This window comes from Rattus norvegicus, chromosome 4 (assembly GCF_021556685.1).
Source record: "Rattus norvegicus strain SHRSP/BbbUtx chromosome 4, alternate assembly SHRSP_T2T, whole genome shotgun sequence".
Lineage (NCBI taxonomy): Eukaryota > Metazoa > Chordata > Mammalia > Rodentia > Muridae > Rattus > Rattus norvegicus.
Window position 1 is genome coordinate 164,747,136 of NC_141537.1, and position 18,967 is coordinate 164,766,102.

An 18,967-nucleotide genomic window follows, 5' to 3' on the forward strand; every position below is an offset into this window, starting at 1 on the left:
AAATAATCACATGTGTTATAAATAGTGATTTTTAATAGATTTTAAGGAATAAAAGAAATAGCAGTGTTCCCTTGGCAAGAGACCATCAAAAGTTAACCAGAAGATTTGAAAATACATGAGTCCTTATGACTATAATCATTGAAATCAGAAACTCATCAGGCGCAGTGGCACATTCATGTTCTAGAATTCAGGAGGCTGAGGAAGGAGGATTGTAAGTTTGAAGCCAAGCTTAGGGAAAAAAAACCCTATATGATGATAATAATAATAACACTCACATAACTATATAGTGCTGGGCTATAGAGTAAAAACCTGCCTCAATGGAACAAGACAGAACAAACCCTTAGTGGATGAGTTAGCAGAATAGACAAAGGGAAAGAAACACATCTGAAATGTGAAACAAACCAGCTCAGATCAACAGTTGTAAGGTCAGCATGAAGGAAACCTAGAGAGAAAAGGCTTGGTGCCCATGTGATCTGAAATGGAGGAAAACAGAAAATAAAGAACGCATTGGAATGATGTCTGAGCAGATCTGCAGCTCTCATTCACACACCATAAGCCCATCTTATCAACATCAATTACATTCATATCTGGCATGGGTTCCTACTGGATTCACCCTAGGACTTTAAGAAAAGCGCATTACTTATCTAAACAGCAGAACAAGGCTTGGACAATTTGATGAGACTTAAAGTTGAATGTGTATTTACAGCCACCATATTTCTAAGCTGTAAGGATTGTAGCATGCCTCTGCTTTGGGGATAATATCCCACAAGATGCTCCCCCTCCCCGTGGTTGCTTTGGTTAAAGAAAAACATCAACATAGGTGGTATGAGATTGTTTGACATTGTTGAGACAGAGGGGCTTGACGACATCAGAATCCAAGTCAGAGTCTCGATGAAGGCCCCAGAACTTGTTTAAGTCTCAATTCTTTTCCTTTGAATTCCCAGAATGTTTGCAAGAATAATGGTATGTAAATCTCTCTAATAGGTTTGTTGATGGGTACTCAAAAGAGAAAAATAAGTAGTTATTCAACACACAGTGCAAATGAAATATAAACAAACATCATAAGAACATATGAAATCTACTATGTTTGGGTCTTTTCTTGCCTTTTAAACGTATACAAATGTGATCTGGAGAGCCGAGAGTAGTGGTTAAGAGTGTGTATTGCTTTTCCAGAGGACCCCAGTTCCATTCCCAGCACCCACATTGGGAAACTTATAATTTCTGGTAGCATGAGCTCCAGGGGACCTCACACCCTCTTTTGGCCTCTGCAGGTACTTGTACACATGAGTATAAGCAAACTCTCTTTCACCCCACTCACTTAAAAATAATAAATCTTAAAAGAGAAAAAGTACAAAAGCTGTCATATGAAAGACCAAGTACAAGACTAATGGGAAATCACCATTCAAGTTTTTCTATACTGTAACAACTTAAAAATGAATTTTAAGGAGGGTGCCTGCACATGCCCAAGTAGGGAGAAAAATTAAAGTAAAAATGTTTTGTTCATTGGAACATTTTTTTTTCCTTTTTTTTTTTTCGGAGCTGGGGACCGAACCCAGGGCCTTGCGCTTGTTAGGCAAGCGCTCTACCACTGAGCTAAATCCCCAACCCCTCATTGGAACATTTTAAAATCCACTTAATGCTTAATACAAAAACTTGTTTTTCTTTTTGGTCTTTGGCCTTGGGATTTTTTTCTAATGATTGTTATCAAGTCTGTAAAACACAGTGATGTAAACATCTCCCATAGTGGTATATAGAGGAAGAATCTTACCATTTAGATAGCCCCAAGGAAAGCTGACATGACCGTGTGTACACATGCTTACTCAGGAGTCAGACAACACAAAACATTGTTTTCTGTGGAGGAGATGGCTCAGTGGTTAAGAGCACATAATGCTCTTCCAAAGAACCAGAGTTCAGTTCCCAGTAACAAAGTGGGTATATGGCTGTGAGTAACTACAGCTCCAGGGGATCTGATGCTGTCTTCTGTTCTCCATGGATACTGCACCCACATGCATGCATGTGCACATGCACGCACATGCACACATATTTACTCACACACACATACACACTCACGCACACACACACACTCACTCATGCACGTACACACACATACACACACACCACACACACACACAAACACACATGCACAAAGGGACGAGTGCACTACCATCACCACCACCATCTTGTTGTGGATTCATTGTAATACTACTTGTGTTAATTTGGCTCCTAAAATCACATGGGGATCTGCATGTCCAGGCGCTGAAGGTCCTGGTCCTGCCTTCAGTTGGTTCTATTTGGTAAAATTGGTGGTGGCTAATGGCTGGGCAGGGAGACCGAGGAGGGACTTTAGATTTCCCAGCATGGGACCATGGCAGGAAGGAGGTTTTAGAATCAACTTGACAGGGGTGGGGGTGGGGGGTGATGTGGGGGGGTGGGGGCAGAAAGATCAAGTCCAGAGCTGCAGGAGAGAAAGTACACAATGCGTAAGAATCAAGGTAGAGTGCTCCCCCCGCCCCCACCCACTGGGTCTGGGGTAGCTGAGATGGAATATAGATTTTAGAAAGTAACAATTCAGGAATATCGAGGGGAGAGTGTGCCAGCCATGGTGAAGTTTGTAAATGCCCAGCCCTTGTGCTGTTTAAGGCAACAGCAACAGAAATATTTGAAATATTAAACACCAGAAACCAATCCACCTGTCAGTCTTCCCTATTCACACAAGAAAGTACTATGTAACAATGTACAATATGATAATAACACAGGGTGAGCGTGTGTAGCATATTAGATGCAAATTTTAATTACCATGGTATTGTTACTATGGTGGCATGCACAGTCACGTTTATATTTAATACCAACCAACATATAATTTCATTACATCCATTGCTTTTAACTGACAGCAATGTAGTTTACATTTTCACACACATACATGTTCTTTACTGTCATGGTGTGCATGGAAATACCATAAAGTGACTGTAGCTGATCATGGGTGAACACACCATGCCAGTCACGCATACAGACTGAAATGATGTTGCTGAAGGGAAGGGTCCTGAAGTACCTCCTACATGATTTCCTGTGTCTATAATGCACATAAATAAAAAATATAATCTTAAAAAACAGACTCCTTTTAAAAACATCAATTAAAAATCTATAGATATGTTTACATATGTGTATGAGGTTGATGTGTATAAGTTAATGTTTTGTACTGTACAGTGTGCAATGACTAAATAAAGCTAATTAACATAACAATTACTTCAAAGCCTTTCTTACTTAGGATGAAAACATTTGAAATTTATCTTCTTGTTGGATTCGGAAACATACAAGTATCATTATGACCCATAGTCACCAACAACTTTTGTGTATGTGAACATGCCCAAAGGAGTTGGTCCTGTCTCTATTTCAATCTTGTTCCTAAATAGCGTTTCTTCCACTAAATAGGTCTAGGATGTTGAGCTTAGATCATTAGACTTGGCCGAGGTCACAGTTACCTACTGAGCCATGATCACCAACAAAAACCATGATTCACATAGAAACTTAAAATAAAAGTGCAGTGGCTTTATGTCACCACTAGAGAGCACTGTAGTAAGGGTTTTGCATTGCTTGAGCATCAGAGGTGTTTTGAAAGCAAACTCATTTTTAATATTGGTAATTTGTTACTGGAAAGTACATTTGTGCTTTGAATAATGAAATTATGACATTTAAGGAATCTATATTTGTGTTGGTTTAAATTAAAGGTTTTCTTATGATTGACAACACTTGAAGCTACGAAGAAACAGAAAACAGAAAAACACAGTATATAAAATATAAAGATATTTAGTACACGTAGTGTTGAACAAGAGGCCTAATCTTTCACTGTCAGGAGCCATCTGGGAGAGGTTAAGGCTGGCAGGTAACTTTCCTGGAGATGGATGAGCCTGAGAGGCAAGGTGTCAGGATTGCTTCTTGTAGCTGATATGCCTTTCCTGTCAAAATTACACACCATCACGATTGCCAGTCATTAGCCCACCATATCAAGAAAATCTCCTGTAGATCAATATAAAGGTGAAGTTCATGAATTAATGGTTTAGATGAATTAATGGTTTCATAGAATTCAAGATTTGATTCAAATAATTTTAGGAAGAAAAGGTTTTTTTGGAGGGTGTTTAAGTTAATCTATTATTATTATTATTATTTATTATTATTATTATGTATTCACTCACTGTCCCCTCTAGATAGCCCCCTCCCACAATCGTTCCCCCATACCTCTTCCCCTTTTTCTCTGAGGATGTGGGGACCCCTTGGGTATCCCTCCACCCTGGCATATTAAGTCTCCATGAGGCAAGGTGCATCCTCTCCCACTGATGACAGATAAGACAGCCCAGCTAGAAGAACATATCTTATGGACAGGCAACAGCTTTTGGAATAGTCCCCACTTTAGTTGTTTGGGACCAACATAAAGACCAAGCTGCACATCTGTTGCATATGTGTGTAGAGGCCTAGGTCCAACTCCTGTATGCTCTTTGGTTGGTGGTTCCATCTCCAAGAGCCCCAAGAGTCCAGGTTAGTTGATTCTGTTGGTCTTCCTATGGCATTCCTATCCCCTCAGGGACTACAATCTTTCCTCCTATTCTTCTATAAGAGTCCCAAAGTGCTATCCTCTGTTTGGCTGTGGGTATCTGCATCTGTCGGAGTCAGCTTCTGGATAGAGCTTCTCTCAGAGGACAGCCCTGTTAGACTCCAGTCTGCAAGCATAACAGAGTATTATTAATAGTGTCAGGGATTGGTGCTTGCCCATGGGATGGGCCTCAAGTTGAACAGTTATTGGTTGGCTGTTCTCTCAGTCTCTGCTCCATCACCAATCCCTGAATTTCTCACAGACAGGGTAAGTTTGGGTGGAAAGTTTTGTGGGTGCGTTGATGTTCCTATTGCTCCCCCAGGGTTCTTGCCTGGCCACAGGTGGCTCCATATCCCTAATGCTATGAGACACAGCTAAGGACACCCCCATTGATCCTTGGGTGCCTCCCCTATTCCAGGTCTCTCTCTCTTCCTGGAGATGCCCCCTACCTGCCCCCCCATCAGTTGCAAATTTTCATTTATTCTCATGGCCATCCAGCTATCCCCCCTAGCCCCACTCCACATCAGATACCAAACTCCCCACTGACTTCCTGGTGCACTCTCCCACCCAGTTCCCTCTCTCCATCTGCCTTCCATGACCATTTCATTCCCCATTCCAGGAGAGACCCAAGCATTCTCACTGGTGCCTTTCCTTCTGTCCAGCCTCCTTCGGTCTGTGGAGTTTAGTATGAGTTATCCTGTGCTTTATGGCTAATATCCACTTATAAGTGAGTACATACGTGGATGTGCTTTAGGGACCTGGTTATCTCACTCAGGATGAGATTCTCAAGTTCCATCCATTTGCATGCAAAATTCACAATGTCTTTCTTTGTTTTTCATAGCTGAATAGTGTTCCCTTGTGTAGATAGATGTACCACCTTTTCTTTATCTATTCTTCAGTTGAGGGCCATCTTGGTTGTTTCCATCTCCAGAACACCAATGGCTCAGGTTCTAAGACCAGCAATTGATAAATGGGACCTCATGAAACTACAAAGCTTCTGTAAGGCAAAGGATGCTGTTGCAAATGAAACTTTTAACTGCTTTGAACGTAACTGTCAACATACTTCAATATCTCCCAGTTTATGTAATATTTTATCTGTGAAGTGATTTTCTAAATAACATTTGTCTAAGAAGGTATAAAAAGGCAGAGAAAAGAAATATGGTTGTTGGCTTGAGGGGTTCTGCCCTGTCCATGCATGCATGCATGTATGCATTCATCCATCCATCCATCCATACATACATGCATACATACATACATACATACATACATACATACATTTTTTTCTAATTTAATGATGCTAACAAAAAGAGTTTATGACCAGAAACCAATGGGTTTTGTCCTTAGAATAGCAAAGAATTATAGACAGAAGAATTGCCAAAGACAAATAAACTTTGGCCTCCCCACTGACTCCATACCCCTATGAAAAACAAAGACATCATGAAGTTTGCAGACAAATGGATGAAACTTGAGACTCTCATCCTGAGTGAGGTAAACAGGACCCAAAATCATAGTTCTTTAAAGAACTAGTGCCATTTGAGGCCACTGGTACAAAAACACTCATGGGGTTGATGAGACAAAATGGTGGGGCCCACCCAGTGTGTGCGTGTGTATGTATGAATGTGTGTATATCTGTGCATATTGCCTGTGTAAAAGATGTTCTTTATTTTCTTTCTGGTTCGCAAGCTCTGAGCCTCTCTCCTGGTCAGTGAGTGTCTCCTGGCTGGCTCAACAGAGAAAAGACCCCTAGCAATAAATCCTTTACTTAATTCTCCACTGCTAAAGATCAAGTGTTAATCAGTACAAATGGAAATTTTTGTTCTTAATCAGAGTTAAGGAAAGAAAAAATTTATCAAAAGTAAGATATTTTGCCCTTGTAATTGCAAGTTTTGCCACTGCAACCAGCAACGCCCCCATTGCTACCTTTCCCAGAAAACTCTGTGTTGCCAGGACGGCCCCCAGCATTTCATATATACAGATTTTCTTCATTATCAACATAATTTATTTAATATGCTGTGCATGATGCATGTGTTCGAGCACACATTTACCTTGGGGTATGGAGCCATCTTGCTAGCCCTTATTATCATATTTTAATGTCGAGTAGCAGAATCACAGCATATTACATTTGGACAAGTAAGTGCTTCCTGTATTTTACTGATAGAAATTGACCTTGCACATCAACGATTATGTTTTTAATTTTCTCCTTTTCTCTCTCTAAAGAGTCACATCACAGAAAATGTATTAGTTACTCTTACATTTCTTGGCAAATTGCTTCTAGAAGTTAAGCTAAGCTAAACCACACTGCCTCCAGCTGTCTTTCTGGATGTACATTTTCCAACACAACACCCCTAGTGATTCATGCTCATTTTAACTTCAGTTATATACTCATGTTGGAATTATGAAATTAGAGGATCAGTTTATAAAAGAACATTAGGATATTGATAAGGCAAAATATTTATTTTTTTCATGTGTGGAGGTCAGAGGACAACTTTGGAAGTCGGTTCTCTCCTTCTACCTTGGGTTCTGGGGACTGAACTCTGGTGGTTGGACTTGCTTAGCAAGTATTATTGGCCATGGAGGTACCTCATGGACTCAAGATTGATAAAGCTTTGAATCACTAAATACTAACATTTGAATGGGACAGTTCATAACTACCATTTATTCCTATGGCGGAAGAGGAAGAAACTAAAATTATTCTGGAAAAATCAAAATAAGACACAGAACACTGATAGTTTTCTTCAGTTCATATTATAGCAGTCACTTAAGGTGAGTGGAGCATATAGATTTATTGTAAAATTATCCAAAAGTTTGACCATAATAAGAAAGAAGTTCTATACTTCAGTAAGGTTCTGATGGCAATGTATGTATTTTCTGTCACAGCCATCATCACGCAAGTATTTTATTGCCTGTTTCAAATGTGGATATAAACTCCACAGTCTTGAATCCTGCAGTTACTGGATATTTTAATTCAATTACCACAAACATGTTTAAAATTCATTAGAAAACAAACCTATGTATGCTATGTAGAAATAGACATGCTTTCTTCTTTTTTTATTGGATATTTTTTATTTACATTTCAAATTTATTCCCTTTCCCAGTTTCCTATCCATAAGCCCGCTATCCCATCCCTCTCCCCCCTCCTCTATGTGTGTTCCCCCTCCCCAACCATCCCCCTTCCCACCTCTCTGCCCTGACATTCTGCTATACTGGGGATCCAGCCTTGGCAGGACCAAGGGCTTCTCCTCCCTTTGGTGCCCAGCAAGGCCATCCTCTGCTACATATGCAGCTGGAGCCATGGATCTGTCCATGTATAGTCTTTGGGAAGTGGTTTAGTCCCTGGGAGCTCTGGTTGGTGGTATTGTTGTTTTTATGGGGTTTCAAGCCCCTTTAGCTCCTTCAGTCCTTTCTCTAACTCCTCCAACTGGTACCCCATTTGCAGTTCAATGGTTTGCTGCTAGCATTCGCCTCTGTATTTGTCATGCTCTGGCTGAGCCTCTCAGGGGGTCTGTTATGTCAGGCTCCTGTCAGTAAGCACTTCTTGGCTTCATCAATGCTGTCTAGTTTTGGTGGCTCTCTATATTTGGGCTGGATCCCCAGGTTGGGCAGGCTCTGAGTGGCTGTTCCTTCAGTCTCTGCTCCAGACTTTGTTTCCATATCCCCTCCTATGAATATTTTTCTTCCCCCTTTTAAGAAGGACTGAAGCATCTGTACTTTGGTCATCCTTCTTCTTGAACTTCATCATTATATCTTGGGTAATTTGAGTTTCTGGGGTGATATCCACTTATCGGTGAATGTGTACCATGTGTGGTGTTTTTGATGATTGGGCTACCTCACTCAGGATGAGGTAGGTATTTTCTAGTTCAACCCATTTGCCTATGAATTTCATGAAGTTATTGTTTTTGATAGCTGAGTAGTACTCCATTGTGTAAATGTGCCACATTTTCTGTATCCCTCTGTTGAAGGGCATCTAGATTCTTTCCAGTTTCTGGCTATTATAAATAAGGCTGCTATGAACATAGTGGAGCATGTGTCTTTGTTGTAGGTTGGAGTATATGTTTCAGTATATGCCCAGACGTGGTATAGCTGGTTCGTCAGGTAGTACAATGTCCAATTTTCTGAGGAAGCGCCAGGCTGATTTCCAGAGTGTTTGTACCAGCTTGCAATGCTTAATATAATACTAAAAATTTGTTGACATAGTGTTTCCCATGTAAATTGTTAATATTTAGTATCTCACATGACTACTGCGAATTTGGTGGTGTTTTAAGGCCATTTTTCATAAGTTTCTAATTAGTTTCAGTTAAATCACCTATAAATTCTAATATAGTTTATGATCCAGTGTATAGCAGAAGTAAGTCTTAGGTCAGCTGCCTCTCATCCTGTGACTCTCAACAGTAGTTCTTCCACTTACACATCCACACCATGCAAATAACAAGCCCGTTTTTCAACATGAGTCAGGACAAGGCTCTGGTAATTAATATTTAGGTGAGGAGGCCACCTGCTTCATCCTGTAGCTATGGAACTAAGGCTCTCTGTGTCCAGTAAACTTCATGTTATTTTTCATTAAGAAGAAGTCTAAACCTATGGGGTGATGACAGTTTAAAGATACTGAATAGGTTATCTGTATTTAGGCATCACTAAAGGATGGTCGATATTGCAGCATTCATCCACAACATTGTCTGGGAGTGATCAAAGGTTTTCCCTGACGAAATAGCCCTTGACGGCATCTATGACCGACATATACTATGTGAATTAATGTATGTGAATAAAGTATAGAGTGAGAAAGATGTTTTCAGAACAGAATTGAACAAGATGACTTGAGAAACTTGGATATGTGGACTGAAGATTCAGAGCATCCAATCTATGTGGAAAATGAATGCATCCTTTCAGCTGTATGTGTGAAATGTATAGAAGCATTACTAAAGCTAGGGTCTTGCTTCATGGAAGACTTTTAACAGGCATTCTATTATTTTCTACTTTCCAGCATGGCATAGCTTACAGCTATTCCCTGAGGATTTTTTACATGTATACAAAGTGTTTCACCCACTACCTTGTCTTCCAACTCCTCCAGACTTCATGTTCTTTTCCCTTTTCTTTTTATAAATCCCATTGAGTAAAACTAATGCTGTCCATAAAGCATGGATACAGGGGGTCATTCCCTAGAGCATAGTCAATGACTAGGGAAGTACTTGGGAATAAGAATTGACTGCTTCTTTCTCCGCAGCTATCGACTTCCACAGCTCCTCAGGTAGGAGTGAGGATGCCCTCACTGGCTTGATTCTGTGTAGGCCTTATGCAGCTTGGAAGCACAGCAGCTGTAAATTCATGAGTGCAGTGGTCCTCTCGTGCCCAGAAAATGGTTCTGCCCCATTCTTCCCTGACCTTTTTGCTGCCCCAGCTTCCATGATATTTCCTGAATCTTTTTGAGGAGGGCTATTATTTTGTAGCTCGTCACTCCACAGCCTCCCATTCTCCACACTCTGACCTGTTTGGAGACTTTGCATTGACCACCAGCCACTGCACAAAGAATCTTCTCTGGTGAGGTCTGTGAACTGCACTAATCTAAAGGTTTAGACACCCCTCCCTGTAAGGCAGTTTGACGCTATAACATGACATAATCCTGAATGCAGGTTAAACAAGAACCACTGGAAACCGTTTGTCTGTTCTTTTATTTTCACATACATAGAAACAGCTTAAACTTATGGTAGGTTTTAAAATACAATCACATACATAAACACTTTATTGCACATGGGAAATACTTTGGATAAAGGACTGCAAAAGACACAAACAGGTTATGGGACAAGATGGGAGTTATTCCAGGGTCCAACCACAAGGTGTATGTCCTGACAGAGATCTGCCACGACACATATTGCACTTTTCTTTGTAACACTTTGAAATCTGCTCTACAAATATTCCTCATGTGCTGGGCTTTTTTTTCTTCCTTGAAACACACTACAGAGATTTTTAGATACTAAGAAATATGTACCAATGAAAATTAACTGTCTACTCTGAGGCAGTTAAAGAAAAGGTCACCCTTATTCTTTGGGGGGAAACAATTGACAAAATAATGAGGCAAAGGTCTGTTAATAGATGGAGCTACTGCAAAGCTTGTTTTCATAAGCATTGGTCTACTTGTGAATGCTTTAGGAGTTTAAGAAAATCATTAGTCAGTCATCAATAATTTCCTGTATCTACATTCATCTTTTACCACCACGGAATCCCCTTCAAATAGTGCAAATGCATGAAGGCGCTGGCTTTTGCAGTCATTTAGCAATAAATAGTGACTTTAAAACTAGTCATTTGTATTCATCCTAGGTTTAAAATATAAAGTGCATTTATGAGGCTTCATAGCCATCTTCTCATCTTTGATGTGATTTCCAGTCAGTCAGTGACATTTTTAGTTCCTGGTCAAGGGACCTTCCTGGGTCTTCTTCCTTGTGTTCCATAGTCCTATCTATCTGGAAGAGTTCCAGGATGATGTAAAGTTGGTTTGTGTGGTCTTTGTGGAAAACTCAATCACAGAGTAGCATCCAGTCACACAACTTTCCTGAGGTGCTATGGCACAGTCACCTATACCTCTATGCTTCCTCCTCATAGGGAGGCCTTGCTGCAGATCCAGTGTAAGTTTGCCTCGCAGTCTACAGAAGCAACATCTGTGTGGTTCAGAGACACGCACTTTTTAGACCCTGTCACGTTGAACCTGTCAAACCAAGAGACACTCAGATTTACTTCCAGTTCATCGTTTCCAGCCAGTTATGTGAGAATAAACTTTGGGGTGATCTCTATCATTTCTGTTTGTTCCCTGAGTAGGAAGCGCAAAGCACAAGACTTCCAGCCAAGTAGCCACAGTTTGACGTGTAGAGACATCAGACAACATTGGAAGGGAATCACCAATAGAGAAAGTAGGCAGAGTTAAAGGCTCTGTTTTTCTCATTTTAGTGGATTTCCCAACAGAGTTCAATATCATATTCCCCCCCACACACAGATCTTTCAAGAAGCACAGTTTAAGGGGCTTAGGGCATGGTCATAACTAATTTCCTCAAATACTGATATTTTATTTAGACCACTGGTGGTTTTCTTGTATTACTTTGTAGCCTATCCACAGGTATACAACCATGGGACACACGCTAAGAGTCCCTTTACCAGAGATACAATTTGTTTGTTTTTGAAGGAGGGCTTCACTATTAGACTAGGCTAGCCTTGAGTTTGCAGAAATTCACCTGCATCTGCCTCCTGGGTTCCAAGACTCAAAACAGGTACCACAGTGACTAATTTAGAAATATAGACTTTTATATTAGAAATACTTAATACTGATATCATATCAGTCATTATACAAATGCTATGAGAGTGAGAAATATATTCAGCTCTGAGTTTTCATATGTTAAAGATCCACACTAAATTTACAGAATGCTCCTTAAAACGTTGTCTGACTTAATCATAGGTAGTGACAGTGTCTTTATTGCTGGGGGGGGGTGAATTTTCAATTGATTCATAAACACACATAATTAGGTGCTATGATATTGTCCTTTGTCCCCATAGGGGTGAAAACTGGGAGAGGGACGTGAAACAGACATTTCTTTTCCAGCAACTACTTCACCGCCATCTGAGACATGTCCTGGGACCATGTCAAACCAACTAAGACTACTGCTCACATTAGTGCTCGCCAGGACAAATCTAAGGGATTGGAAGGAGTTATGGAGTAAATTTTAATAATGAAGAATGCCTCTCAATAATTCCAAGGGGCGTAATATACACAAAAGCAGTGGTAAGAGCTGTGTGAAGAAGAATGAACCACTGTGAACAATGGAACTTAGAAGAAAAGGGAAGAAATGTTTAAAAAAAAAAGAAAGAAGAAAAGGAATTTAATTTTTTTTAAAAAAAAATGTGTCAGCCTAGAGAGAATAGAGATTTCTGGCGACTTACCAGCTGTTAAATTCTTTGCCATTTGCCCATTTCCATGTCTGACTAGCTTCGTTTCTCAGCCCAATCCAGTGTTTCAGTCCACCAGCATATCGCTTCAGAAACGCCTTAAAGAACAATGGGGTTAGGTTACAACATGACGGAGCATCATGGCTAAGCTGGTCATTGCATCTGGCATCAGCCCATCGGAATCGTTGGTCTTTGAAACTAAGCAATCAAACCACACTGGGAATAGCAGACTCTCATTCTGACCGTTTAGATTGTTCACATAGCGCCCCCGCCACCCATGACTAAGTTTCCCTGCACGTGAGAGAGGTGCCCAGTGTTCACTTAGAATACATTGGAACCACAGAAGATCTAAATAGAACAACAGCATTTGATGGGATCGGTTGTGAATCTTACCATGTCCTTTTCCGAATCAATAACAGCAAGGGTAGCGTCATCTTCAGAACAAGATTTTTGGGCCAAGGCCCAAGTCTTGGTTGTGGTGGAGAAAAAGTAACATTTCCCGTTGTATGAAAACCACTCATTCTTGCAGGAAGCAGCATGGTGGTCAAATGACTCCAGATTCTCATAGAAGCCCGGACAATTGTACTTGCCCACTGTGGACAGGAAGAGCATTAGTTTTAGTAACAAAAGAAACCAAACCTCTCCGCAGGTAAACCTTGTCAAAGGGACACTCTGCTCTTTTGTAGGGAAGAAGAAAGCAGACCTCAGTTACCATCTGTCCAGTGCTCAGTGTCCCTCAGGACAGGATGAGCATGAACAGAGGGTTGTGCTGTCTTGGTCATTATGTCAGAAAGTGTCAGAGAAGTGGGGGGGAAACTCTCAAAAATAGCATTTGGGCTAAAAAGAGAAATAAATGTTGTAACTTCTACGTGGTATTTTGAATATAAATGCCCTGCACAGGAAGTTGATTGAGGGCTCATTTCAAGTAGCGAAGGAGAAAGCAAGGATAAAGCCTGGGAGGAGGTGGAGGAAGGAAATGTGTGATCAGAAGATACTATATGCAAAAGTTGTGATTAGAAAATACAGTAAGAAGGAAGGCTTGGGGTATTTCTTCAAATTGTTACATTTCTTATTTGTAAAAGACATGGATGTGCCTTGGCAGGCATGGTGGCACGGGATGCCCCAGCTGGCCTGGGAGTTGCTTGCTGTCATAGTAATCTAAAGGGTTTGGACTGTTGGCTTGAGATAAAAGACAAAACTATTGGCCACCTTTAGATTAATCTATAGGTTAGATACTGTTGTTCCTGCCAACCATGAATGAAAAGTCTGCATTTTTCTAGATAAATATCTATTTGCAAATTATATATATATATATATATAATATTATAGATGTAATATATAGATGTAGATGTAAATCACATCTACATAATGTATAAGTCAGACACTTTAAATATTTCTAAAATTGTTGCAGCTGTCATTCATGGAGCATGGAATGTATTTCACGCTGATCATAAAACTGACCGTTTCTGTGTCTGAAATGTTTCTGGGTCAATCAGAAGGCCTGATTAGCTAGACCAAGTTAAGACCCATTCATTTCAGCTGTATGGGAATGCTTACTGCTAGTAGGCTTTTAGGCGATTTGTAAGTATAGGCAGACTCACCACTTAAGGCAAAGAGAGCGATAATTAAGGAAGTGATGAGGACCACTACGAGCACAGCACAAGGGATAGGAACTTGAATGGATCCTTCACGATGCTTCTCAAAATGTACACTGGTGCCATGGTCTGTAAAGGGAAAGAAATGGGGTGAATTCAGACTGTAAGATTGAGCAGTTGATATTTTTTGAGGAATATGAAATTAATCAAACAATGTCTTGCCCCACTAATAAAAATATTATTAGTCAATTTTACCAAATTCTGAGTGCATTTGAAAAATGTCTTGCTGGGTAGAGATAAGGCAAGTAAAATGCTGACTTAATAAAGTATCTTCGTTAGATATGTATATATATCACTATGTATACATAGATACATAATTTATGCATGTATTTAGTGGGCATAATGGGTATGTTTCATAGCTATGCAAATTCAAGCATATCATTATTTTTTTAACTACAATATAAGACTTTTAAACACCCATTTGCTGTAGGAGACAAATAAAAAGGTGTACAATGACTGTAGTTCCCCAGTCTCCTTGGGGTTAGCTACTGTTTATGGGAGATGGAATGCTCAGAATAAATGTGTGCAATGTCAATTTATGCATAAATATTGAAAAGCAGGATAAAATCAAAAAGTTGAAAACTTGATTTTGCTTCTTGGTAATGCTAGTGCAGATATGGAACAATTGCCAACTTTTACATATTAATACTGAGAGTAAACTTGAAAAATACCTTGAAAGTGATTTTTTACAATGTTATGTACACATAGGGACTGGAGAGATGCCTCAGTGTTTGAGCGCATGTACTGTTCTTGTAAAGGACCAGTGTTTGGTTCCCAGCATCAACATCAATTGGCTCACATCACCTGTCACTCCAGCTCTAAAGGTTCCGGTGCCCTCTTCTGGCTTCTAAAGATTCCTGTGCACACATGACCTACACTTCCACAGACATAAATAAAAAACAAGGTTTTACATACACCACTGTATGATCCATACAGTCCTACACACACACACACACACACACACACACACACACACACACACACCTCTAAAAGAAATAAAACATGTTCTTAAAATGCCTTGCACAGCAATATTCATAGAATTATCGCTAAGACCAAGTCCTGAAAATAATCCAAATATCTGTCAGCATGAGAATGAATAAATGCCTATTGGTATTTCCATATAAAATAATTCTAGCAATTCAAATAAAACCCTGATGCATACAACATAAATCTAAAAAATAGTTCAATGAAAAAGTGTATTCATTAAAGATTTCATAATATATTTCCATATAATTGGCACTTTAGAGTAGACAAAGTAAGATGTGGTGTCAGATATAAGACATGTGTTTGCAGTTATGCTTGTGAGAATGGCACCTATCGAATGTCCTAGAGTCATAGGGATATTCAAATATTGTTGAGAATTGTGGCTACACATTTGTTGTGTCCTTACACTGCACTCCTGTGATGTGTTCATTCATTGTACATAAAGTATAGCACAGTTAAAATGATGATGTAAGAATGAACAGTGAAACATTACATTTTATAAGATAGATTAAAATATCAAAAGAAAAGTAACAATGTTTTAAAACGCATTGAAGTGATTTCCCCTGTAAAAAGATTGAGCAAACTCACAGGTACCTTTAACTAATAAATGTTTCTATGTCAGGATTTGGATTTGGATAGGTAGATATATGTCTGTCTTAGCATGGAAATAGGTGACTGCAGAGGGAAAGTCAATTTTTAGCTTTAGATTTTGGATTTTGGTTTTTGCATGGTGAACCCTCAAGATTCAAAACAGTGTGGCCCTACAAGAATGCCCTTGTAAGTTCCCAAATTCTCCAATATGTTCTTTTTTATTGCTCATGGAAGCTTTAATGTGAAATGGCTCCTTGAATAAGATTATAATTAACAGTGGAAATCAGTCTCCACGGATGTAATCCTAACCCTTAGAGTGGTGCCAGAGGATAGTGAGATTGAAGCCTTTGGCTACAATGTGAGAAACTATCTTAATATTTTTCTCATCATAAAAACATTTAACTTTTCATTGTGAATTTCATTTTGTAACTAAAAGATCATTTCTGTAGACTGTATTTGGAATTTGTGGATTTTTTTCTTAGAACATTTCATTCCAAAGAAACTTAGAGAGGAGACATCATGTGGCAAGCATCATCAACTTGTACAAGAGAAGCCTTTATCGATCCTGCCCAGGTCTCTTTCCCTCTGCCTTCCTTTTTACACTCATACACAATTATCTTCAGACGTAGTCTTCAGTAGCTTGAGTAATAAGTTCAGAGATGGTTCTAGTTTCATTTCTCAACATATGATCGTCACGTTGCTTGAACGCAATTTATCAAGATCTCTGAAAGCACAGCAAACACACCCACATCCAAGCAACCCTAGACCTTAGCTAGCTCAGCCCATCGACCCACCTGGTGGGTAGAGTACTTAGACCAACTCCCATGTGACACTTTATTTCCATCACTAAGGGTCATTGCTAACCACAGTTCAACTTGTTGCCTAGGCAACAAAACATCCTCCCCACTCCCTCACCACACCAGGGCACTCCTGAGGCCTGTACATTAATGAAGAGGGTGAAACAGATCCACCTGTTTACCAATTTTCAGTCACCTAAATGGGAACCTGTTGATTCCATTGTTTCTGTGCTGCTAAGGTCACGGCCATGACAGCGTAGGTTAAATATACAAGGGTAAATGGGGCTGATCGCAGGCCAGGTCAGCAATTTCTGCATTTGGTCCTTCTTTCATTCCACTATTTATCATAATTTCATTATTATCTATTATCTGTCTTTTTAAAAATTTTAAGTGAGGCATACAGGTATGGATTACTTAGGTATCTGAAGATGAATATCATAGACTTCATATCTGTATGTATTTGACTTAATGCTCTCAAATAAGGGATGAGTTTTAAAGGTAGTGGAAGCTTTTTCTTTCTTTCTCTCTCTCTCTTTTTTTTTTTTACAACAAGCCAACTTGACAGAGAAATACTCAGAAAATAATTCATTCCTCACCAACTATCTTGGTGTTGTTAGTCATAACATATCACTTTATTAACTGGATAGCTTGTGCTTACAAATAACTCTCCTTCCCAAGTGCTAAGTGCTTTGAGGGCTACTCACCACTCAGATATAAACAGAATGGGAAAATTCTGACAACAGGAAGCATAAAGTGTGTAGCACAGACAGAAGAGACAGAAATGTGAAGGGTGATCATGTTTTTATAAAAATGAAGAAAAAATGTATAGTTGTAGAATTCAAAGTGATGCATTGGAGGAGAGAAAGAGAACAAAATGGAAGGAAGGGGTTCCATAGGTCGCTGCAGAAGATGACACTTTAATGACAGTCTTACGTTCTAATGAATCACCGCATGACACTGCAAATGTTCAGTGTGTGTAATGCTGTTTTCTCTGAGCCTAGATAGAGACCTGAATGCTACCACCACCTGGAAGATTCATGAGGAGAACACCAGAGAGGCAAGACACACAGAAAGCAGGCAAATGTACAAGGGAAGAGGAAGAACGTAACTCTTCATGTGGTAAATAGAGTTATTCCTAAAGAGAAGGGTAAGACACACTGATTATGCACAGGTGGGTATGTGAAAATGATAGAAGGTAAGTAGGTTAAGTCAGATCACATCCCATATAAATCTAAAAGTTGAGATGATACAAATTAATTCAAAGAAAAAGTCTTTTCAAGATCTTCCAAAATTCATATAGCTCCCTCTCATACAAGTATTTTGTCTTTGAATAGCCAGAGAGGTATTTACCTATGCCCGGTTTCTCTTTTAATGACTGACTGAAATAGAACATAACCAAGTCCTCCAACAATCTCTCCATTCTCTACTCTATTCCATACATCAAATGTAGAGATCATACCAGAATGTAAGAAATCACATGACTTACCCCTCTGCCCTCTCTCCAGATGTGAAGAGCTATTTTCTGTTATGGAACACTCTTCAGAATTCATCCTTTAAAAAAATTTCTCCCTTAAGATCCCCGGTGAATCTCAAGTGGTCTATGGTGTGCCCTAGATGGACCTGTCTTGTTCAGTGTCTTGATCTCTGAGGGTTTCAGCCTTTATACTCAATTAGGCAGGCTCCACCCCTTCCTCCTACCCTGTACTCTCTCAACTCTGCCAGTTCTCTTTAATTTTTGCTTCAGTGCCCTAGACACCTCACCATGTGTTGTGGTGAGCTGCGGGTTTTCCCTGCTGTCTGAAATGTGCTTTCTCACAACTGTAGCTTCAAGAGGGAGAGACAAATGGGATTTTCCCAAAATCGAAGACATCCTTCCACAAGCTTTTAGAAAACACAAATAACTTAGGAAATTGGCATACTCTAAACAAGGAGGTAAAAGTTTAACTAAAAGCTAAGAGATTGCTGTATCCGATCTGGAAGAGCACTGGAAGAGAGAGAGTAAGCTTTTTCACGGATTCCCTTGCATTCATTTCTTCAAATCTGTAGGTAGCTACTGTATTTGTTGAATACCAACCAGTTATGTTCCAGATGGTGTTGGTGGCCAGATGTACTGTTGATTAGAGATTCTAAAGTCTCTATCCTCGTGCCCTCACCCCCTCTCTTAGTTAATTATGGATTTAAAAAGTGTGACATTCACTCCCCCCTACACCCAGAGACTAGTTCTTTTAAGTTTCAAGAGTTGCTTTAGTGCAGGAAGCAGAAAGCTTGTGGTCTGAAACTTCCTCGCTGTGTTCTAAAACTGTTTCTCTCTTCGGTTATTTATTTCATCGTCCCTTGCTTATCTTCTTGTCATCCTCTACTGTCAGACTTCTTTTGTCTCACTGCAGAACATCTTCTATTTGCCCCTGTCTTGTAAATCATTTAGTTCAGGT

At 39.7% G+C, this 18,967-nt stretch overlaps 1 protein-coding gene across 2 annotated transcripts; it reads right to left on the minus strand.

Moving 5' to 3' along the window:
* Window positions 1–10,229: 10,229 nt before the first annotated feature.
* On the minus strand, window positions 10,230–18,149 carry Cd69 (Cd69 molecule). Of its 2 annotated transcripts, none has more exons than XM_087656295.1 (5): window positions 14,835–15,035; window positions 14,110–14,232; window positions 12,902–13,101; window positions 12,503–12,606; window positions 10,230–11,279 (listed from the first exon to the last, which is right to left on the minus strand). In XM_087656295.1, exons 1-5 carry the CDS (start codon window positions 14,902–14,904, stop codon window positions 11,171–11,173), a joined length of 606 nt encoding a protein of 201 aa, XP_087512421.1. In that variant the 5' UTR covers window positions 14,905–15,035; the 3' UTR covers window positions 10,230–11,170. The 2 variants fall into 2 exon arrangements, with proteins under 2 accessions (XP_087512421.1, NP_599154.1); NM_134327.2 differs by lacking the exon at window positions 14,835–15,035 and adding an exon at window positions 18,022–18,149 and having other exon boundaries at window positions 10,231–11,279.
* Between the last annotated feature and the right edge of the window lie 818 nt (window positions 18,150–18,967).

Excerpts from the sequence above, each read along its gene's own strand:
- Cd69 (XM_087656295.1), bottom strand. The coding sequence starts at position 14,904 with ATGCGCTCAAACACTGAGGCATCTCTCCAGTCCCTATGTGTACATAAC. Across the intron at positions 12,607-12,901 it reads TTGATTCGGAAAAGGACATG|GCGTTTCTGAAGCGATATGC; the intron begins GTAAGATTCACA and ends TTGTTCTTTAAG. Across the intron at positions 11,280-12,502 it reads GGCAAAGAATTTAACAGCTG|GTTCAACGTGACAGGGTCTA; the intron begins GTAAGTCGCCAG and ends TTGGTTTGACAG.